General features: G+C 39.5%; 1 protein-coding gene across 6 annotated transcripts in view; it reads right to left on the reverse strand.

Annotated features, from left to right (window-relative positions):
• Positions 1-24,721, reverse strand: part of AGTPBP1 (ATP/GTP binding protein 1) — a 304,355-nt gene that overhangs the window by 262,777 nt on the left and 16,857 nt on the right. For all 6 annotated transcript variants that reach the window (XR_005219074.1, XR_005219073.1, XM_037850913.1 and 3 more), the window contains exon 2: positions 13,133-13,197. Coding sequence is in view for 4 of the 6 variants with exons in the window: in XM_037850913.1 (XP_037706841.1) it covers positions 13,133-13,164 (32 nt within the window). In the remaining 2 variants the exon portion in view is untranslated. The remainder of the gene's footprint in view (positions 1-13,132; positions 13,198-24,721) is intronic.

The following is a 24,721-nucleotide window of genomic DNA, read 5'->3' on the forward strand; positions in this document are numbered from 1 at the left end:
AACTTCCCAAACCTTCTACACAATATAAATACACAAAGCAAAAATGCCCAGTGAACTCCAAATAGAATAAATCCAAATAAACCCACTCTGAGACATATTCTGATCAGACTGTCAATACTGATGAGAAGGAGCAAGTTCTGAAAGCAGCAAGAGAAAAGCAATTCACCACATACAAAGGAAATTGCATAAGACTAAGTTGTGACTACTCAGCGGCCACCATGGAGGCAAGAAGGCAGTGGCATGACATATTTAAAATTCTGAGAGACAAAAATTTCCAACCAAGAATACTTTATCCAGCAAAACTCTCCTTCAAATTTGAGGGAGAGCTTAAATTTTTCACAAACAAATGCTGAGAGATTTTGCTAATAAAAGATCTGCCCTACTTCAGATACTAAAGGGAGCCCTACTGACAAAGAAACAAAGAAAGGAGAGAGAGATATAGAGAAATTTAACAGACATATATAGTACATTACATCCCAAATCACCAGGATACACATTCTTCTCTAGTGATCACGGAACTTTCTCCAGAATAGACCATAGGCTGGGACGTAAAACAAGCCTCAATAAATTTAAAAAAATTGAATTTATTCAAAGCACATTCTCTGACCACAATGCAATACAAATAGAAGTCAATAACCATCAGAGACTTAGAAAATTCACAAACACCTGGAGGTTAAAAAATGAGGGGGAGGACTCGGGCAAGATGGCGGCATAGAGAGGAGTGGAAGCTAAGTAGTCCCTCTGGAACAACTACAAAAAAACAGAAACAACTAGTAAATAATCCAGAATAACTGCAGGGGGACAAATGAGACCATCCACTCATCATACACCAACCTGAATTGGGAGGAATGCCCAAGAACACAGCATAAAATCTGTAAGTAAACCTGTGGAACCAGGTCGGGAGACCCCCTCCCCCATAGCCCGAGCTGTGGAGCTGCGTGGTGCCACAGAGAAGCTCTCTCCCAGCAAGCGAATACAGCTCAGCTGAGCTCCAACTGGGGTTTTAAGTAGCGAGTGCGAACTGCTCACTACAGGTACGCAGCCCCAAAAAACAGACAGAGGCTTTGGGTGACGACTGACCTGGGAGAGCCGGAGGGTCGCCTTGGACTGGGTCTGAAAGGGACTATCTGTTTCTTTTTTGGCTCGGTGGAGAAAGCCCCAGTCATTTTCAGTTTCCAGGGCTGTGACTCTGGGAAGGGTGGAGACACCACAAGCAGAGAGAGAGACCACTGAAGTGCTAATGACCTCCACCTGAGGGGTCTATCTTCTCTAGGAGGAAAGGGGTGGGGCCCTTTCCATTCAGAACCAGACCCCAGAGCCTGGGGGAACATGGCCACACCTCCTCACACCAGTCAAGAATTATAGGCTAACAGGCGTCACCTGCTGGGCAGAAAAGTACAGTGACCTGAGGCATCAAAGGGTGGAGCAATTTTCTAAGACACACCCACAGGGAAACCAGATACTGAATATTTCTTCCCTCTGGGACCTGAGCCTGTTCTGGTCTGGGAAAACCTGATTTGGATAACCAAGGAAACCATGCCCAGACAACAGAAAATTACAACCTACACCGAGAAAAACAAAGCTATGGCCCAGTCAAAGGAACAAACGTACACTTCAACTGAGATACAGGAATTTAAACAACTAATGCTAAATCAATTCAAAAAGTTTAGAGAAGATATTGCAAAAGAGACAGAGGCTGTAAAGGAAGCACTGGGCATGTATACGGCAGAAATCAAAAGTTCAAAAAAACAACCAGTAGAATCCATGGAAATGAAAGGCACAACACAAGAGATGAAAGACACAATGGAAACATACAACAGCAGATCTCAAGAGGCAGAAGAAAACACTCAGGAACTGGAGAACAAAACACCTGAAAGCCTACACGCAAAGGAGCAGATGGAGAAAAGAATGAAAAAATATGAGCAACGTCTCCGGGAACTCAAGGATGAAACAAAGTACAATAATGTACGTATCATTGGTGTCCCAGAAGGAGAAGAGAAGGGAAAGGGGGCAGAAGCAATAATAGAGGAAATAATTAATGAAAATTTCCCATCTCTTATGAAAGACATAAAATTACAGATCCAAGAAGCGCAGCATACTCCAAACAGAAGAGAGATGAATAGGCCTACGCCAAGACACTTAATAATCAGATTATCAAATGTCAAAGACAAAGAGAGAATCCTGAAAGCAGCAAGAGAAAAGCAATCCATTACATACAAAGGAAGCTTAATAAGACTATGTGCGGATCTCTCAGCAGAAACCATGGAGGCAAGAAGGAAGTGGTGTGATATATTTAAGATACTGAAAGAGAAAAACCACCAACCAAGAATCCTGTATCCAGCAAAGCTGTCCTTCAAATATGAGGGAGAGCTCAAAATATTTTCTGACAAACAGACAATGAGAGACTTTGTGAACAAGACACCTGCTCTACAGGAAATACTAAAGGGAGCACTACAGGGTGATAGAAGACAGGAGTGCGTGGTTTGGAACACAATTTTGGGAGATGGTAGCACAACAATGGAAGTACACTGAACAAAGGTAACTATGAATATGGTTGAGACAGGAAGGTGGGGAGCATGTGAGACACCACAAGAAAGGAGGAAAGATAACGACTAGGACTGTGTAACTTGGTGAAATCTAGAGTATTCAACAATTGTGATAAAATATACAAATATGTTCTTTTACAAGGGAGAACAAGCAAATGTCAACCTTGCAAGGTGTTAAAAATGGGGAGGCATTGGGGGAGGGATGCAATCAGCATAAACCAGAGACTATAACTAATAGAATCATTGTATTATGCTTCCTTTAATGTAACAAAGGTGATATACCAAGGTGAATGCAGATAAGAGTGGGGGATAGGGGAGGCATGTTAGACACTTGACATTGGTGGTACTGTCTGATTCTTTATTCTACTTTGATTTAAGGTTATTTTTCCTTTTGCTGCTTCCTAGCTGTCATTTTTTTTTCCTCTTTCTTTTGCCTCTCTACTTTCTTTGAGTCTCCCTCCTGCCTTGTGGAAGAAATGTAGATGCTCTTATATAGGTAGTGGTGAAGGTGGTGAACACATAAATGTATGACCATGCAGAAAACCATCGATTATTTACTTGGGATGGAATGTATGGTGAGTGAACAAAACCATATTTAAAAAAAATGGGTTGATGACAAAACCTCGAGGGCAATATACTGAGTGAAATAAGCCAGACACATTAGGACAATTATTGCAGGGTCTCACTGATAGGAACTAATTACAATATGTAAACTCATAGACATGAAATATAAGGTACCAAGATATAGGACGAAGCTTAAGAATGGGGAGTTGTTGCTTAGTATGAGCAGAATGTTCAATTAGGATGAACTTAAATGTTTGGAAATGAACAGGGGTGTTGGTAGCAAGATGTGAGAATAACTAACAGCGCCGAATGGTGTGTGAATGAGGCGGAAAGGGGAAGCTCAGAGTCATATGTCACCAGAAGGAAAGTTGGAGGTCAAAAGATGGAAATGTATAAAACTGAATCCTATGGTGGGCAATGTCCATGATCAACTGTACAAATACTAGAAATCACTTCATGAACCAGAACAAATGTATGACAATACAATTAGAAGTTAATAATAGAGGGGCATATAGGGAAGACCTATATACCTATTACAAACTATATACTACAGTTAGTAGTATTTCAACATTTTTTCATAAACAGTAACAAATGTACTATATCAATACTAGGAGTCAACAATTGAGGGGGGTTGGTTAGGGATACAGGAGGATTAGAGTTTCCTTTTCTTTTTTTCTTTTTTCATCTTTCACTTTATTTCTTGTCTGGAGTAATGAAAAGTTTCTAAAAATTGAACAAAAATTAAGTGTGATGGATGCACAGCTGTATGAGGGTACCCAGGGGCAAGTGATTGTACACTTTGGATCTTTGGATAATTGTATGGTATCTGAACAATCTCAATAAAAATGAAAAAAAAAAAAATGAGGGGGAGATGAAAACATTCCCGGATAATCAAACACTGGGGGACTTCACCACCTACTAGTAGATCAGTCCTATAAGAAATGCTAAAGGGAATTCTGTAGGCTGAAAGGAAGGGACACTAAACAATTGACTGAAAGCACATGAAGAAATAAGGATTTCCAGTAAAGATCACATGGTAAATATAAATACCAATACTAGTGTATTTTTGTTTTGTAACTCCACTATTTACTTCCTACAGGATATAAAAGACAAAGTGTAATGATAAATCAGTGGTTTTGGACTCAATGTAAAATATGTAATTTTTGAAAAGAACTACATAATAGTGGGGGAATGGAGGAGTATAGGAACACAGTTTATGAGCCCTATTGAAGTTAAGTTGGTATCAAAGAAAACAAGATTGTTATAGATTTAAGATGTTAAATTTAAGCCCCACAGTAAACACAAAGAAAGTACCAGAGAATATGATCATAGAAATGAAAAGCAGAGCATGGGTTATGAGAAGAGGGGGAAGGGGCATTGGGAAGTTAATAAGAAATGAGTGTAGGGTTTCTGTTTGGGGTGAGGGGAAATTTCTAGTAATGGATGGTGGAAAGGTGATGACATTGCAACATTCTAAATGTGATTAATCCCACTAATGGAATGCCTGGGAGGGGTTGGAATGGGAAGATTTAGGCTGTATATATGTTTCCACAATTAAAAAAAAAAAAGACAGTCTAAATAGATGACAACTGAATGCCAAGGATTATCCTGGATGGGATCTGAGGATGGAAGACAGGAGGCTCAAAGGGACACAGCTGGGATATAAGAAAAAAAAAAAAGAAATAAAGAATGTAAGCTTTGTATCAATGTTGAATTTCTTGAACTTCTTAGCTGCGCTTAATGGGATTGCATAAAAGAATGTTCTTGTTCATGGGAATTGTATACGTGAATTATATTGTCTTTTCAAGGACGTGTGCAGCTTGCTCTCATATGTTCAGAAGACAGAGCAATAGATGATAGATGATAGATAGGGAGGGAGGGAAAGAAATAAAAGGTAGAGTGACAGGATATTAAAGTTGGTGGATCTGGGGTATTGGTGGAGGGGGGTTAGGGTATGCTGGAGTTCTATGTATGGGGTTTGTATCGTTTTTGCAACCGTTCTTGTAAGTTTGAATTTATTTCAAAATAAAATTCAACAACAACAACAACAAAAAAGATGCTTATCATCATTAGTCACATGGGAAACGCAAATCAAAACCACAATGAGATACCATTTCACACCCACTAGCATCGCTACTGTTATAAAAAAAGAAAGAAAGAAAGAAAATGGCAAGTGTCAGAGAGGATGTGGAGAAATAGGAACACTTATCTCATTGCTGATGGGAATGTAAAATGATGCAGCGCTGCAGAAGCCAATTTGGAGATTCCTCAGAAAGTTAAATAAGGATATCCATATGACCCAGCATTATTCACAACTGCCAAAAGACAGAAGCAACCCAAGTGTCCATCAGCTAATGAATGGATATACAAAATGTGGTATATATACACTCAATGGAATATTGAATAATAATTCAGCTGTAAAAAGGAATGAAGTTCTGATACATGTGACAACCTGTATGAATCCTGAAAACATCATGTTAAGTGAAACAAGCCAGATACAAAAGGACAAATATTGTATGATCTCACCAATAGGAAATAATTACAATAAGCAAGCTCACAAAGTCAGAATCTAGAATACAGGTTACCAGGGGACTGCATTTGGATCGGGAATAGGGAGTTAAGGCTTAAAAATGTACACAGCTCCTAATGAAACAATGGAAATGTTTTGGTAATGGATGGTGGTGATGGCAGCACAACACTGTGAATGCAATTAAAAGCACTGAAATATATATACAAGAGGTTTAAAAAGGGGAATTTCAGGGTGTATATATGGTACTAAAATAAAAATTTAAAAAAACAGTCCATGGCTCTACACAACACAAACAGTGAACTCTAAGTTAAACCATGGACTATATCTTTTAATAGTATAATTATTAAAATGTACTTTCATCAATTGTAACAAATGTATCACCCTAATGCAAAGTGTTAATAACAGGCTGGTATTTGGGAATCCTGTATTTTATGCATGATTGTTCTATAAAGCCATGACCACTCTAATTTTAAAAATCTGCAAAGAACTGACACAAACATTTAGAAATGACAGGCAATGATATTAAAAGTTATATTAACTGTATTACATATGTGCAAAAAGTTAAATAGTAACATAGAAAATACAAACAAAAGACGCATATCAAACTAGGATGTCTAAGATGAAAAATACAATGCACAATTACAGTCAACATTTCAGAAGAAAAGATGAGTGAACTTGAAGATATCGCAATAAAAACTATCCAAAATGAAACACAGAGAGAAATGACAAGAAAAAAAATAATTAAAAGAGCAGTGAGCTGTGGAACAACTTCAAGGACACAAATATATGTGTAACTGAAGTCCCAAAGGACATGAGGGGGATGGGGAAAGAAAAAAATATTTTTAAAAATGGCCAAAATTTTTCCTATTATGATAACTATACACACAAGAAGCTTCAATAAGCCACATGTAAAAGAAATATGAAAAAAACTACACCAAGAAACATCGTAATCAAATTGCCTAAAAACAGGTATAAAAAGAAAACATAAAACAGCAGCCAGATTCGAAAAGACAGATTACATGCGGCAGGGCAAGATGGCGGAGTGGTGAGGTGTGGAATTTAATTACTTCTCTAGTGCAGCTGGTAAATAGCCAGGAACTGTATGAAACAGCCTTTCTGGGGACTTCTGGGACCAGTCACGCATTGTACACCACTCTGGAATGCATGGAATGGCTGAGATTGCAGGAAAAAAATGTGAGTTTCTCCAGCCAGGGGGCTGATGCCCCTCCAGCCCAGGCATGGCAGACTGTCTCAGAGATGGTTCCCCAGGGGAAAAAGAAACAATCTGTGCTGGGAGCAAGGAGGGGGATTCAACCCAGCCTCAAATGCAGAATTAATTAACAAACTGAGACTGCTGAATAAAAGCTCCAAGCACAGATAAACCAAGAGTGGGCACAAAAGAAATTGGGAGCAACCAGTCTGGCAGAAGAACCAGCACTAACAACAACAGCAAAAAAAAAAAACACTTTTGGAGTTGGAGGTGGTCAGAATACTGGAAAAGGGCTGGACTCCAAAAAAAAAGGGGCACATAGAAATGAGTACCAACTCCCATCCACAAACCCAGGGAGCTGGGGTCCAGCTCTGAAAAGGAGTTGTTTTTTTCTTTTCTTGCTCACCTACTCTTGATCTTTTGTTTTTCAATACCCCATAAGAGCTCCTGCTTCAGCACTGCCCCAGGCAAAGGCGGAATTAAAGTTGTCTCAGAGTAACATTCAGGTGAAAAAAATAATAGCCTAAAAGGCATATCTTCAAATAGTCTATACTGGGACTGCCAAAACTGGGGACTAGGAAAAGGCCTTGAAAAGGGATTTCTTTTCTTTTTTTTTTTTTTTAAATAACCATTCTAAGTAGCTCATCACGAAAAGCCTCAGATATTGACAACTGGCCTCTGGACCCACGCAACTGTGGAGCTAAGATAGGTCTGAGAGACAAAGCAATGAATCTAGTGGGGGGAAGAATTCCCTAAAGGACATAATGAGCCCAAGAAAAGGGGGTCATGGTCCAGCTCAAGTGGCAGCCCTCCTTTAAAGAACTCAGACATCAGGGGCTGGAAAACACAAATCAGCTTGGGTCAGTCATGCCTCTGGCATGGACAGGGTCTGCAGAGAATTAAAGGCACCTGTGACACCTCCTTACACTGGTGGGGAGCTGAGAGCTAACAAGCACCACCTGTTGGACAGGATAGGCAAAGCACAGAGCCTAGAAGCTTCACAGGAGGGTCTGACAACCTTCAGGGTCTCATTCACAGGGAAACTTCATACCCTTCTCCTGAGAACTGGGCATGTCTAGAATGGGATAATCTGATTGGGGTCAACCATATCTGGGGAGACCCTCTCACAAAAAGGTTACATAGAAGCAGGGCAAGAACCAGAAAAAAAGAGGTGAAAAATTCTGGTCAACTAAACAGAAACTATGTTAGAGGTCTAGAATAAGTTGAACTGAATGCCAAAGAACAGATAGACACAAAGTCAACCAACAAGAAAACCCTAAGTAAAAGAGTGAAAACAAGCTCCAGAATAAACTAACCAAGAAAAATAAGATGCCTAGACAACTAAAAATAACGAGCCAGAGGAGGATTCAAGATGGCGGGTTTAGAGCAAGAGAGCAAAATTCTCCTCTGTGAAAAACACTAGATAAAAGATAGAAAGTGCCCCAGGATAGCAGTTCCAGGGTTCTACTGGCCGGACAAGATGCGCTACACCCACAGTGACTGTGTACTTGGTGAAACTGAGAAACTGCATTCGGAATCGAGTGTTTGAGCTGTTGGGCAAATGTAGCTTGGCAGCTGTGGTAGGGAGAAACCTGGGGTCGGAGTTTGAAGGTGGATTAGTTTAAAAATCTGGTAAGCAGCTGCAGATCTGGCAGTGAGAGCTGTGCAGTAGAGCACAGTGGAGAGTGCCCTCCATGACCTGGGCACCCATCTCAGTATCTGGAGTGGATGATAGCCTTTGGCACACCTGCAGCTAATTGTCCCGGAGCCAGGAATGGGATGCTGCAGCAGGTGGAGGACCACGGAAGTGGGAAGTTACCACACCCTGAACAGCCATCTTTTCAGCGGGCTGGGAGATGCCCCTTCACAGCGCCATAGCAAAGAGCTCCCCATGGGGATTCAGCTCGGCTGTCACATTGCACAGTCTTCCACACAGAGTGCATAGCTGAGAGGCGGGGTCCTGCACAGAAAGCGCAAAGAGTACTACACCAATCCCAGGGACTCGTGAGCCCACGGCAGAGAAGGATGGTGAGGAATCTGAGCTGAAAGGTTTGATCATGCAACAGCCCTAGGGTATTACAATTGTAGCCCCAGGAATAATCTTACCTGCCTAACTGCACAAGGCACACACCCCACCCTCAAGGCCAGCACTCCCAACAACACATGGAAAACTGTTGCACTGATTGGACCTCCACAAGGTCTGGCCCCCAGTGGCCGCACAGACCAAGTTGGGGAGAACTGGCTTGAGGATAATAGGTGGCCAGGGGGCGCTATCTGCCGGTAGGTCAGGGAATGTGCACTCCACGAAGCTGTAGCTCTGTCAAATTATAGATTATTGTTCAAATAAGCCTGCAGATCCTAAAAGAATTCTATCAAGATAAGCAAATGTCAAGAGGTCAAAAACAACAAAAAATTTTAAAGCATATGAAAAAAACCGAAGATATGAATAATCCAAACACCCACATCAAAAAAAACAGAGGAGATACAGAACTTGGAGCAATTAATCAAAGAAGTAATCACAAACAAAAAGATCAAGGCTCAGGATAAAAAAGACATGAAGACGACCCTAGAAGAGCATAAAGAAGAATTTGCAAGAGTGAATAAAAACATAGATGAGCTTATGGAAATAAAAAGAAACTGCTGATCAAATTAAAAACATCCTGGAAACACACAGCAGCAGATTAGATGAACTCAAAGAATGAGTAAGAGATATGGAAGAATATGTTCTGGACCGTGAAAGTACAAAAGAACTAATGGAGGAAAAAAATCGGAAAATTTGAAATGGATCTCAGGGATATGATGAAGAAAACATGAAGTGCACAAATATAAGAATCATTCTTGAAGACGACTGTATAACTATATAGCTTATACTGTGTGACCATGTGATTGTGCAAACTTCAAGGCTCACACTCTCCTTATACAGTGTATGGACACATGAATAGAAAACTGAGGACAAAAAGTAAATGAATAATAGGGAGGGATGAGGGGTATGAGATTTTTTTTTTTTTACTTTAACTTTTATCCTTATTCTTTTTTGTGTATGGTAATGAAATTTTCAAAATTGATTGAGGTGATGAATGCACAACTATATAACGGTACTGTAAACAACTGATTGTATACCATTGATGATTGCATGGTATGTGACTATATCTCAGTAAAATTGAATTTTTAAAAAATATTATAGATGGCCTTAATAAGAAATGTAGCTGTGGTAGATGAGGCAGAAACTAATCAGGAGTAGTTGGAGAGTGTGAAATATGTAGATTGTGTTTGTAAACTATTTAGAAATTCTTTGTTTTTAAGAATATCAGATAAAAAAATGAGCAGTAACAGAAGGGCAGAGTCTAAATATTGGAGATTCCAAATCATGTTTAAATGGTAAAGAATGGAAGGGCTAAAGTTCTGGTCAAAGAATAAATAATAATTAAAAGACCTGAGAATGAAGGAGGGGGGTTAAATGTAGAACACAGGTGATAACATTGGTTTTTGATGAGAAAGGGGACACATCCTCTGTTGCAGTAAATAGCAGTAAGCAGAGGATTAGAACAAATAAAAGAGAATGTAAAGTCAGTTGAGGATAATAGATCTATCATCTCTAATATATGAAGGAAGGTCACCTGCTAGGAGTGTGTATGTGATAAATTTGAGGATTTCAAAGGACTGAAGGGTGGGAAAAGTATAAAGTAGTTATTACAAAGACTGGGGAAATGAACTTTCCAGAGAAGCCTAGCAGTAAGAGAAGTGAGCTCAGTTCAAGTTGATGATCAACAATTTTTAGTGACATCTGCCAAGTTAGTTCATCCTCCAACCTCACTCGGTTGCTCAACAAAGGTTCATCCAGGGAAGAGACTTTGCCAGTACGTGTGATGGAGAAAGAAAAAGAGGGGTAAAGACACTTCAGGTATTTGCTGAAGTGTGTAATGAATGATAATGAATTCTATACTGAATAAAGGAGGAGGAGATGAGTGAGGAAAAATAAAAGTCAACAGATGAGAGCTCTGGGGGAGGCACAACTCTTGCAATATAGACATGTGGGCTAGGAAAACAAGAATACAGTTGGAGAATGAAGTCTGAATTAATATGTTGAAATTATAGCTTTTCTTATAACATTTAGGGCATGACCATGCTGAAGGAGAGTAAAGATCTCAGCTACTTGAATCTTACTAGACTTGCTTACGTGGTTTAAATTACCACCTATTCACAGTTGTTAAATTTGCCAATCCAGTCCATCTAGTTATACCCCCTGTCTAAACTCAGCTAGTATCAATATTCCAACCTCCCTCTATATTTTCTATCAAGTAAGAAATCCTCCAACTAGCCTTGACTCTTCAAGTCCATATCACACAATAAACTATTAATGAGTACCTTATTTTTTAACTCTAACTACCTCACTCTTTAACATTTTACTACGTACTGATTAAATCACTATAATGCACTTGTTTGGGTATTCTCTTCTCAATCAGATTACAAACTTTGTGCAAACACAGATTAAGGCTTATTGAAGTTTTTCATGTCATACTGAACACCCATTTTCTGCAAAGCATTGTATTAGTGTTATATTTAAGCTTCTTTTCTCTTCTCACAGATTTAATACCAAGCTAAATACATAAAAGTATTTAATAGATAAATTTCATGGTTGAGAAATAAATCTAAAAGGGACAAAAGAAGGAATAACTCAGAAAGTGCATCTATAGAAGCCTCTGAAGACATGAGTGTGTATAATAAATTTTGTGCTTTGATCAAGTCTGATTACAGAATAAAAACTTTAGGACAATACCTAGAAGTATTTTTTTTTCCCTTCTAGGGAAATGTCTTCCCTAGAAGACATTTTTGTGAGTTCTGAGCCACAATCAGTCTTGATATACCAGACTATAAAAACTGAAAAGAAATATTTTGACCCTTTTCTATCTATCTAAATCTACTTTACTGTATTCATCTTTCTTCAGAGAGGAATATAATAAGTATTACCAGAAATTGTAATTTCCTTTAGATTATTTGCAGTGTTCACCATTTAGTTAGGCCAAAACAACAACATATAATAACAAATTTCCAGAGAAATCTATTTCAGGAGGAAAAAAATTAGAACTGAACTTAGCAGCCAGAGGTTTTCAAACTATAAGTGACTTCACATTCTTAAGAACAATTATCAAGTAATTTTACTTTAATTAGTAAGAAAAGCATTGCTTGTTTGACCTAAACTGAGAAGTAAGGGTGGTACACCTTTTTATAACCCAAAACAATGCCTATTTCCTTTCATATAGAAGTAACAGAAGTACTTGGATAATAAAATTTGTTATAATGTATTACATGCATTACATACATGTATAATATATACATAAAAACTGGAAAAGCTGACAATTTAAGAAACAAATCTTATCTAAATAAACTGTGTGTATACATCTCATTATAAAACAGAGTTGAAGTATATCTATAAATGCAAAGTTGTGTATATATATATAAACAAAATACAACACTACTATAAGCAGAAACTTTGATTATTTTTATTAACAAGCTATCATTTTCTGAAAATGGCCAGGCACTACTCAGTCTTCCCAACCTCGTCATCACAGCATTATTATTAAACTTATTTTACAGATGAGAAAACTAAGCCTTAACTAGGTTACGCTTCAAGGATGTACACCTAGGAAATTCCAAAATGGAATCAATCAAATTTGTCTTACTTTTAACTAAAAGGGCCCATAGTTAAAACAAGCTCTTAGTACCCACAAGTTTTAAAGGAGATGATATAAGGTGCTTTAATTCAGGAATCAGCAAACTTTTTCTGTAAAGGGACAGACAGTATATATTTTAGGCATTGCAGGCCATATAGTCTCTGTCACAACACTCAACTCAGCCACTGTAGTCCAAAAGCAGACAGAGACAATATGTAAATGGATGAACCTGGTTATTTTTTTTATTTTATTTTCATTTTATTATAAATAATAAAATCTGATATACACTGAAATTTGAATTTCATATAATCTTCATATGTCAAAAATATTATTCTTTTGATTTTTTTCAAGCATTTAAAAAATGTAAAAATCATTCTTAGCTCTTAGGCCATACAAAAGGAGGAGGTGGGCTAGATTTGGTCAGTGAGCCATAGTTTGCTGACTCTTGCTTTAACCAAAAAGTTAAACATTAATTAATATTAATAAAATAACAAATATAATGTATTCTTATTTAAACATAAGTAATATTTTTTTAAGTAATGAGTTTTAAATAACAACTTCATGTATTATTTCTGTAATTTATACATATTGGTATTTAAAATCACGGTACCTTTTCTCTGATATCACTTTTAACTTGCTCATCTTGAGTTACTTCACTTCACCATTGCAGATAATCTAAAAGAAAAATGTTCATGATATTAAATATGCAATTCTGTTGTCTATACATTAAATTCATAAAAGCCATAATAGTGCATGTAACTAATGCCAATGAATTTTACATTTAATAATTGTTAAAATGGCAAATTTTGTTATACATATGTACATTTTGCCACAACTTAAAAAAAAAAGACCATACAACTGAAAGCTCTTAATTATAGGCAACACAAGACAATGCTGGAAACCAAAAGAAGATCTAAGTAAGGATTTTTAAAAAGCTTAGCTTCATCCCTGACTCTTATCTTATACCCCACATTCAATCAAATAGGAAGTCCTGATGGTTATACTTTCAAAACATAACCAGAATCTGATCACTTCATCACATCTACTACCACCATTTGGTCCAAGCCACTGTTGTCACTAGTCTCCTTCTATCCCTGCCCCTCTATAATAGATTCTCAACACAACAACCAGATGATCCTTTTAAAAAACGTTAGGTAGATCTTGTCACCACTCTGCTCAAAATCCTGCAGTGTCCCCCATTTCAATCTATACCCTACTGCTGACAGATACATGTGGAAACAACACACCACATACATAACACAAGGAGATACAAAAGGTTCTCTTGGGGACAGTGGGAACCACACTGTTGGCTATTCAGGTTGGTCAATCCTACCAGCACAACTACAGATATCAACACTGAGCCCAGCTCTTCTATCTCTACTGCCACTAATAACCCCTCTTCCCACTAAGTCAGTCTCCATGACACTGGTTATAACCCACACGTCTCCTCAGTCCCATGGACCAATTCTTGTCTCAAGTTAGGCAAAATACAGTATTAGTAATACCACCAAAGAAACAGAGCAACATACCTATCAAGTCGCATTTAAGGAATGCCCAGAGATAATTAATGTGCACTCAATATTATAATCAAGATGCTGATAACTGGGGCATGCAAATCAAGATTGTGATCATACAGAGCCAATACCAACAAGTCCTACAGGATTACAGAGATAAAATTATAACTCTCGGTGATTGCTGGGATGATAAAAAAATGTAAACCCTTCCAATAATATATGCCTTTACAAATAATGGCCTCTTTTTTTATCAAATACAATGATGCCCTTACTCCACCAGTACAAACTTCACTTATTACAGCAGAAAGGAACTCCACAAAACGGTAAATGATACATTGCCACAGACTTCCTCTTTACCTACTAAAGAACATTTTCAGGAATGGGCATGCATACAACATAATATCATCTAGGCTACAACATAATATCATGTAGGCTAAAATTCTTCCTTGGCCTAACTTTCTCCCAATATCACTCATAAACTTCACAAAACACAACAGAAATGGCTTTGAAACAACTAAAACACTGGCTGCCAAGAATTAATAATCATAGCCCTTGGATGCCACAACAAGCGCAATTCTTACAAAAAGCATATTTAATCCCATGGGGAAATCAAACTTCACTTTCCATGAGAATGTTTCCCCCCAATTAATACCCACATGCTTATCATTACAAAATAACCTGCCAGGCTTATCCAGAAGTAAGCTAAGCAAGTTTTAAGTTCTAGTTAGAACTTGGGAAATATTTGAAGGGGATTGCCCCCCAGTGTTACTCTTCTGGGAACTCCTTAAAAAACATACATACACGGTACAGAAAATAGAAACAATAATGAGAAACCTGGTAGCAAAATTAACCTGGGGAGAAATATATTGGTGTGATCATACTGACCTCTCCCAGGGGCAACCAAAAACGCCATCAAGGCTCTACAGACACCTTAGAAAAAAACTTCCCTAAGACTAGAGATGATGGAATAAATATTGTCCAGGGTAGGACAAGGGGAAGAATGTGATAGGGAAGTCATTCGATTCCCTCACAGGCCCACCTTGCAAACCCAGCTGGCTCCCTCTGCTTCCTGTATTTTCTGTGTCCCTATGAAGGTAAGTTTGTGTGGCTTAGGGCGATTCCAGGTGGTGTTAACTGGAGCATGTAATGTTAGAAATCCAAGTTGTCCTGTTCCATTTTGTGTTATTTGCAGCAAACAACTTTACAAATGCAACAATGGTTCAAGCAATACTCTAAAGACACAACTACAAATTACAGTCAACTGACAAGTAAAGGTTCTGATTTTTTTTAATAGCCACTGGCATCTCAAACAGAATAAAACCATTCTTTTTAAAAAATTACAGCAATAGCTTTTTTTTTTAACTTTATCAAAAAAAATTTTTATAATTATTTGTTGAAGACTTTTTTTAGAATAACAGTTGGGAAACAGCTAAATATTGATCAATAAGGAAATATCTAACCAAAATATCTATAAAATGTGATATTCCACAGCACTATTTTAAGTGACTGAAGCACTGACAGAAAAATGTCAAAGACTGCTAAGTGAAAGAAGCAAATTGTATATACTAGCCAAACTTTTTAATAAATATTAATATATATCTGAAAAAAGTGTTGCAGACTGTTGACAGTATCAGGAGAAGAGGAATAAAAAAAAAAAAATTACATACAATGAAGAGGCTCAGGCAACAAGTTACTTAGTAGCAGAACTTACTGCCCAGACAAGGGAAAGACACACAATTGATGAGAACCTAATAAGGCCAACATGTAAAATTACACAGAATAAAATGTTTACCCAATATGCAGTGAGAGAAATTGAAAAAGATCTACAGTACAAGAACAGTAAGATGAGTCAACACATTGGCATCACTTGATGCTAAAGACCTATGAGTAAAGGGAAAAACAATAGTTTCTCTGTCCAGATTGATGCATCAACAGATCTCACCAACACTATTCTGAAATATTTTAAAATTAAAAAATGATGATAAAGTCAAGAAAACTTTTTCTGCCACAGAGTACTGCCCTAAGCAAACAAAGAACAGGATATTTAATGTTCTGCTTTCCTATCTGGAAATAAAAGGTCTATCTTGGAGGAACCACATTGCCATCTGTGCTGACAGTGACCCATGGTTCCATGCAAAGATGCTCTTGTTTACAACAAAACAAAACAAACAAAAAAAGCATCTGACTTCACAACCTCATGGTTTGTTTTTTGGTTTTTGGGTTTTTGTTGTTTTTTTTTCACAGAGAGGTGCCCAAAGCTCTGAGAGATGAAATGGAAAAAGTTCTGTTTAAAGATACAAAAAATGATTAACTTTAAAGACCTGGTTCACTAAAAAATGTTTAAAGAACTATGTAAAAACCTGAACAAAGAGCACATAAATCTCCTATGACATACAGAAATCTAGTGCTTGGAAGGAAGAGTTCTCAACAGGTAGTCTGAGTTGAAAGGTGAATTTCAGGAGTACTTTCAAAACAACAGTAGGCCAGATTTTGCTCAGTGCTTTGAGAATGAAGACAAGCTACTGAAACCAGCAAACTTAACAAATACCTCTCATCACATAAAGCAACTGAACAAGACTCGGCAACACCACAGAAAAAATATTTTGACTTCAAGTGACAAGATTCTTGGTAAAATACCAAGTCGTCATGTGGTAATGGTAATCTTCCAATGTTTCCATTGGTGCTTGAGTTTGAGAGTGAGGAAGGATATCTGCAATCTCAAGACTTGCTGACTTGGAAGAACAAAACTGAAGAACGCAACAAACAGTATTTTCTCACTCTTCTCACAAAGGTGTAAGACTGGGTGAGAGACCTTCTCTCTGAATCTTCTACTCAGACTAAGTTGACCTCAAAGAGGAAAAATTTTGTGATCATACACTCATAAGAAGAGATTTACTGATCTTTTCCTTAAAAAGTTCTAGATTTCTGTGAAACACTAATATCCTATGCCAATCATAGGAAAGTAAAGAAATTTTGCTGCAGGTTCTTAACTTCTTATGTGTATAACCAAGTTTTTTCTTCTTAAAGAAGCATCAAGGGCAAGGGAGAAAATCATCTTGGTCAGTCAAAATACAAAATCTGTATGTGGTTATCTCAAGTTCAACAAAATAAAAACAGGTTTCACATGAAAAACATAAACTTTACTCTCTATTTTTCATTTAAAAAATAACATATTTTTACCTATATAACCTAAAAAAGATCAAAAGAGATCAAGAGATCACCACATACATGTAATAACTTCATAACTTCTGGACCTGTATTAGAACCTAATCACTTCAATCAGTAAGAAATTTTTTTCAAAATCTTGCATAAAATCATATCTGGGGCTATATTTTTATTAATATTCCTGGGGCTTAGGGTTTTAGCATCTATGCTATTCAACTGTGTCAATAATTTTCATGTTTATAAATAACATTCATTAAAATCAACTTAAAATATTTATTCAAATTACATCCATCAAGCATAATCCTAAAAATAAACAGTATATAGGCATAAACCAGTTATTAAACAGAAATTTAATAGCTTGCCATATGAGTTTATAAAACTCATGAAAAGAAAGACATTAATTCCAAGAATGGTAATGTAAGTTTACCTGTTTGCTCTTCAAGTAAGGTTCATTAAAGTCTTTTTTCTTTGTAATAAATACAAGAAACTACTCTTGTACATATCTTACACTACAAACAATACTTTACTAATACTACATAGTAAAAATGTTGATACCACTTATAGGTTGACTTGGATAAAGTAAAAAAAAAATTGGTGTTATATTTAAAAAAAGAAAAATCTGTTTCCTCTGCATCTATATTATTAATTTAACATTAGAGTTTATAATCCCCTATCATAAACCCTCTCAGCTCAAAGTATCTAGACCAGATTCCATTTCCTTCAACTGACTCTAAACTATTACCTTTTTAAACAAAGGATTCTTTTTTGAAAACCTGTACGATACTCTCAGAGATGAGATAAAGCCCTGACATCAATATTCTCTTAAAATTAGGAAATGCTACCAGTCATGCACAGACAGGGTTGAGAACTGACAGTCACATTCCTAAGTCAGCCTATTAAAAACATTAATTATAATACCAACACCATCTTAAGAGTTCTATCCTTCCTGTCACACCTAACCACTTTCTAAAAATGATGATATACACTTGTCTATCTACAATGATAAATCATTTCACACACACTAGGATAACTATAATAAAAAGACAGAAAGTAACAAGTGTTGGCGAGGATGTGGAAAACTGGAACACTCAAACACTGTTAGTGGGAGTGTGAAATGGTACAGCAACTTTAAAAACAGTTTGGTAGTTCCTCAAAAGGCTGAACATAGAGTTATCATATGACTGAGCTTTTCCACTCCTAAGTATATATCCAAAAAAAATGAAAACATTTGTATATTAATATTCATAGTCATTATTCCTAATAGCCAAAAAACGGAAACAACCCAAATGTTCATCAACGGATGAATGGATAAATAAAATGTGGTATGTGCACACAATGGGACATTATGCCATAATAAAAAGACAAGAAAAGAAACAGTGATAAATCCTGCAACATGGATAAACTCTGAAAACATTATACTAAATAAGGCTTATGGTCAACAAAGATGGCAGTATAAGATGCTCCAGGGTGCCGACCCACCCACACCCCCAGAATCTTTGAACAACTAGCAAAAACTGGCAAAGCCATTGTGCTGGTTTGGATATATTGCATCCCCTATAAAACCCAGGTTCTTTTGATGCAATCTTGTGGGGGCAGGCTTGTTAGTCTTTCAATTAGGGTGGAATCTTTTGTTTCCATGGAGATATGACTCACCCAACAGTGGTTGAGGCCTTTGATTGGGTTATTTCCATGGAGGTGTGGCCCCACCCATTCAAGGTGGGTCTTAATTAGTACACGGAAGTACTCAAGCGAGCTCAACAGCCAACACAGTGATGCTTACAAATGCGAGGAGATGCAGACAGAAGGATATTTGGAGATGCTAAGCTAAGAGAGGAAGCCCAGAATTTGCCCAAGAGAAACTAAGAGAGGACCTCCAGATGCTTAGAGAAAAACGCCCTGGGAAAAAGTAGCAAGGACACACAGGAGCTGAGAGAAGTTAAGAGAGCCATTCTGAAAGACAACCAGGGGGCAAAGAACCAGCAGATGCCAGCCATGTGCCTTCTCAGCTGACAGAAGTGTTCAGGGCGCCACTGGCCATTATTCAGTAACAGTATCTCCTGTTGATGCTTTAGTTTAGACACTTTTATGGCCTTGGAACTGTAAAATTGTAACCTAATAAATCCCCTTTATAAAAGCCAATCCATTGCTGGTATTCTGCATAACAGCAGCTCTAGCAAACCAGAACAGTCATCTTCCACAAAACTCCAGAAAACAGTTAAAGGGTTGCAGTAACTGGGCAAGGGACAATTTAAGAAAACGTAGCTACGTAGCTTTAAAAATGGCACAAGATGGCAGCATAGAGAGGTGTGGAATTTACTTAATAATCTAGAGCAACTAGGAAATAGCAAGGAACAAACTAGTAAATAGTCCGAAACAACTGCTAGGGGACATCCTTAGCTGGACACACATGACACATCAGCCTGGAGTGGGTGAAATGTCTGAGATCGCAGTCCAGAACTGTAACTAAAGCTTCCCAAACTGCAGAGCTGGTGCCCCTGCCCCACTGACACAGCAGGCCAAGCTGAACATTTCTCTATGGAAAAAAGAAGAAGACTACCTGGAGTGAGGGAAAGTAACTCAACCAAGCTCCAACTGCAGTTTTAATTAACAAATTCTGACTACTAAATACAAGCTACAAGCAAAGATAAACCTGGAGTAAGCAGGAAAGGAACCTGAGGTTCCTCCATGCAGAGAGGAGACAGGGCTGAGGGGAAAAATAAACAAACAAATAAAAACAAAGGCTTCTGGAGACAGATGAGCTCAGAATACTAGAAAATGGCTGTGTCCCAAGAAAAGGGGCACAGTGAAGCGAGTACCAACATCAGCTGACCAGTGAAACCAGGGGGGCTGGGGATTGGATCTGAAAAGGGGCTTTCCCCCTTTTTCCTTTTTTTTTTCCTCTGTTCTAAATACCTCATTCGAGAAAGCCTCAGGCATTTCCAATTTTGAGCACAGACCCAGGCAAGAAGGGAGATGAGAGAATCAGAGAGACAAAGGAGAAAATCAAGCCGGGAAGGAAACTGTCAAAATGGCTTTCTCCCCGGATGTACACTATACTCCAAAATTACACTATACTCCAAAAGAAGTTGGAAAACTCATACAGACAGAAACCAGGGGAATATGTCTGGGAATGGATATTAAGGCTGTGGGTAATGGTGGAAGGAATATAAGGTTGGATCAGGCTGAATTTACTGATATGGGCCCACTAAGCAGAGATTCTACATTCAATGTTGTAGTTTGAGGGGTTAAAAAGGGTGTTAACAGTTTGGGTGGTTGGCTGAAACATGGATCAAAAGGTGGCCGGCATTACCAGAAGTTGAAATGCCAGAACTGCCCTGGTACAATGTGGAGGAGGGGATTCAAAGGCTTAGAGAGATTGGAATGTTAGAGTGGATTTATCATGGAAGACATGCTGACACACCTTTTACCAGGACTGTGAAGAATAAATTTCTGAGACTAGCTCCATCTTCCCTGAAGAGCTCTGTAGTCGCCTGTATTAGTTAGGGTTCTCCTTGGAAACAGAATCAATGAGAGACGTCTCTTTTTATCAAATTGTAAAAGTGACTCACGCAACTGCGGGAGCGCATGAGTCCAAATTCTGCAGAGCCGTTAACAAGCTGTCAACTCCAAGGAAGACGTCCGACGAACTCCTCGGGAAACGAACCGACAACTTTGACGAACTCCTCAGGAAACGAACCGGCAACTTTGAAGAACTCCTCAGGAAACGAACCGACAACTCTGACGAACTCCTCAGGAAACGAACTGGCAACTTCGACGAGCTCCCCAGGAAAAGCTTCACTGAGCAGCTGAAGAAGAAGTGAAGGTTCTCTAACCGTCCGGCTTATAAGCCTCCAATTGATCACCCGGACCAAATCCAGCCAATTGCATTCTCTCACTGTGGAAGCACACCCCTTGATGAGTCATCAGTCAGCTGCAGTCAATTGACTGATGATCCGACAAACCAACCAGCCTCAAATAGCCTCACAGGAATCGTCAGGCCAGTGCCCGCTTGACCAGACAGCTAGGCCACCTAGCCAAGTTGACACATGAACCCAACCATCACATCGCCCTTCTCTGTAGGTCAGATATTACTGTAGGAACTGCTGACACTGAGCTGGAATCCTTAAACACAATGGGGATAATCGGGTCCCGAGTCAGCAGAAGCCAAGTGGCTGCAGTTAATCGCCACAGACAAGGTGGACAGGGCTACCATAATGGAAAACAGGCTCAAAGCAGCAATCAAAATAATATGACTCGCAGAGACTTATGGCGTTGGCTAGTGGATCATGGAGTACCAAGTAGTAAAATAGATGGGCAATCGACTAAATTCTTGTTTGAACTATATAAGCAGAAGAATTCTAAGTCACATGAACAAAAATCTCCCTTGAATTACAAAAACAGAGAGTCATGACCCCTTAATCAATTCCCAGACTTGAGACAGTTTACAGATCCAGAGCCTCTTGAATGAAGGGAAGGCCGGGTACACTTGGGGAAGGATCCTGTTACACTGCCAAAAATTTATACTATTAATCTTCCTCCCAGCCTTACCCAGAGGGACCTACGGCCTTTTACCAGGGTAACTGTGCATTGGGGAAAAGGAAATGATCAGATATTTCATGGATTATTAGACACTGGTTCAAAAGCAACATTAATTCCCAGAGACCCAAAACGTCACTCTGGTCCACCAGTCAGAGTTGCGGCTTATGGAGGTCAGGTGATTGATGGAGTTTTAGCTCAGGTCCGTCTCATAGTGGGTCCAGTGGGTCCCCGGACCCATTCTGTGGTTATTTCCCCAGTGCCAGGATGCATAATTGAAATAAACATACTCAGCAACTGGCAGAATCCTCACATTGGTTCCCTGACTCATGGAGTAAGGGCTATTACGGTAAGAAAGGCCAAGTGGAAGCCACTAGAACTGCCCCTGCCTAGCAAAACAGTGAACCAGAAGCAATACTGGATTCCTGGAGGGATTGCAGAAATTAATGCCACTCTTAAGGACTTGACGGATGCAGGGGTGGTGATTCCCACCACATCCCCATTCAACTCTCCTATTTGGCCTGTGCAGAAAACAGATGGGACTTGGAGGATGACAGTGGATTATCATAAGCTTAACCAGGTGGTGACTCCAATTGCAGCTGCTGTCCAAGATATGGTATCACTGCTTGAGCAAATCAACACATCCCCTGGTACCTGGTGTGCAGCTATTGATCTGGCAAATGCTTTTTTCTCAATTGCTGTCAGTAAGGACCACCAGAAACAGTTTGCATTCAGCTAGCAAGGCCAGCAGTTTACATTCACTGTGCTACCTCAGGGTTGTATCAACTCTCCAGCCCTATGTCATAATATTGTCCTCAGGGATCTCAATCATTTCTCCCTCCCACAAGACATCACACTGATCCATTATATTGATGATATCATGCTGATTGGACCTAGTGAGCAAGAAGTAGCAACTACTCTAGATTTGTTGGTAAGGTATTTGTGTGGCAGAGCATGGGAGATAAATCCAAGAAAAATACAGGGACCTTCCACCTCAGTAAAATTTCTAGGTGTCCAGTGGTGTGGGGCCTGTCAAGATATTCCTTCTAAGGTGAAGGATAAGCTGTTGCATCTGGCCCCTCCTATGACCAAAAAAGAGGCACAGCGCTTAGTTGGCCTCTTTGGATTTTGGAGACAACATATTCCTCATTTAGGTGTGCTACTCCGGCCCATTTACCGAGTGACCAGAAAAGCTTCTAGTTTTGAGTGGGGACCGGAACAAGAGGAGGCTCTGCAACAGGTCTGGACTGCTGTGCACGCTGCTCTGCCGCTTGGACCATATGATCCAGCTGACCAATGGTGCTGGAAGTGTCAGTGGCAAATAGAGATGCTGTTTGGAGCCTCTGACAGGCTCCTATAGGAGAATCACAATGCAGGACCTTAGGATTTTGGAGTAAAGCTTTATCATCCTCTGCAGATAACTACTCTCCATTTGAGAAACAGCTGTTGGCCTGCTGCTGGGCCTTAGTAGAGACAGAACGCTTAACCATGGGCCACCAAGTTACCATGAGACCTGAGTTACCTATCATGAGCTGGGAGTTGTCTGACCCACCAAGCCATAAAGTTGGGTGTGCACAGCAGCACTCCATCATAAAATGAAAATGGTATATATGAGATAGAGCTCGAGCAGGTCCTGAAGGTACCAGTAAGTTACATGAGGAAGTGACCCAAATGCCCATGGCCCCCACTCCTTCTACCTTACCTTTTCTTTCCCAGCCCACAGCTATGGCATCTTGGGGAGTTCCTCACAACCAGTTGACTGAGGAAGAGAAAACTCGGGCCTGGTTTACAGACGGTTCTGCATGATATGCAGGCACCACCCGAAAGTGGACAGCTAAAGCACTGCAGCCCCTTTCTGGGATGTCCCTGAAGGACAGTGGTGAGGGGAAATGCTCCTAGTGGGCAGAAGTTTGAGCAGTGCACCTGGTTGTTCACTTTGCTTGGAAGGAGAACTGGCCGGAGGTGTGTTTGTTTACTGATTCCTGGGCTGTTGCTAATGGTTTGGCTGGATGGTCAGGGACTTGGAAGGAACATGATTGGAAGACTGGTGACAAAGAAGTCTGGGGAAGGGGTATGTGGATAGACCTTTCAGAATGGGCAACAAACATGAAGATATTTGTGTCCCATGTGAATGCTCACCAGAGGGTGACTTCAGCAGAAGAAGATTTTAATAACCAAGTGGATAAAATGACCCGTTTGGTGGATACCAATCAGCCTCTTTCCCCAGCAACTCTTGTCATTGCCCAATGGGCTCATGAACAAAGTGGTCATGGCGGTAGGGATGGAGGTTATGCATGGGCTCAGCAACATGGACTTCCACTCACCAAGGCTGACCTTGCCACAGCCACTGCTGAGTGTCCAATCTGCCAGAGCAGAGACCCACACTCAGTTCTCGATATGGCACCATTCCCCGAGGTGATCAGCCTGCTACCCAGTGGCAGGCTGATTACATTGGACCACTTCCATCATGGAAGGGGCAGCGATTTGTTCTTACTGGAACAGACACATACCCCAGATATGGGTTCATCTTCCCTGCATGAAATGCTTCTGCCAAAATTACCATCCATGGACTTACAGAATGCCTTATCCAATGTCATGGTATTCCACACAGCATTGCTTCAGACCAAGGAACCCACTTCACAGCAAATGAAGTGAGGGAAGCGCACATGTTCATGGAATTCTGTGGTCTTACCATGTTCCCCATCATCCAGAGGCAGCTGGGCTGACAGAATGGTGGAATGGCCTGTTGAGGACTCAATTACGGCACCACCTAGGTGGCAATACCTTGCAGGGTTGGGGCAGTGTTCTCCAGGAGGCTGTGTATGCTCTGAATCAGCATCCACTCTATGGTGCTGTCTCTCCCATAGCCAGGATTCATGGGTCCAGGAATCAAGGGGGGGAAACAAGAGTGGCACCACTCACTGTCACTCCTAGTGATCCACTAGGTAAATTTTTGCTTCCTGTCCCTGCAAGCTTAAGCTCTG

The sequence above is a fragment of the Choloepus didactylus genome, chromosome 10 (assembly GCF_015220235.1).
Source record: "Choloepus didactylus isolate mChoDid1 chromosome 10, mChoDid1.pri, whole genome shotgun sequence".
NCBI lineage: Eukaryota > Metazoa > Chordata > Mammalia > Pilosa > Megalonychidae > Choloepus > Choloepus didactylus.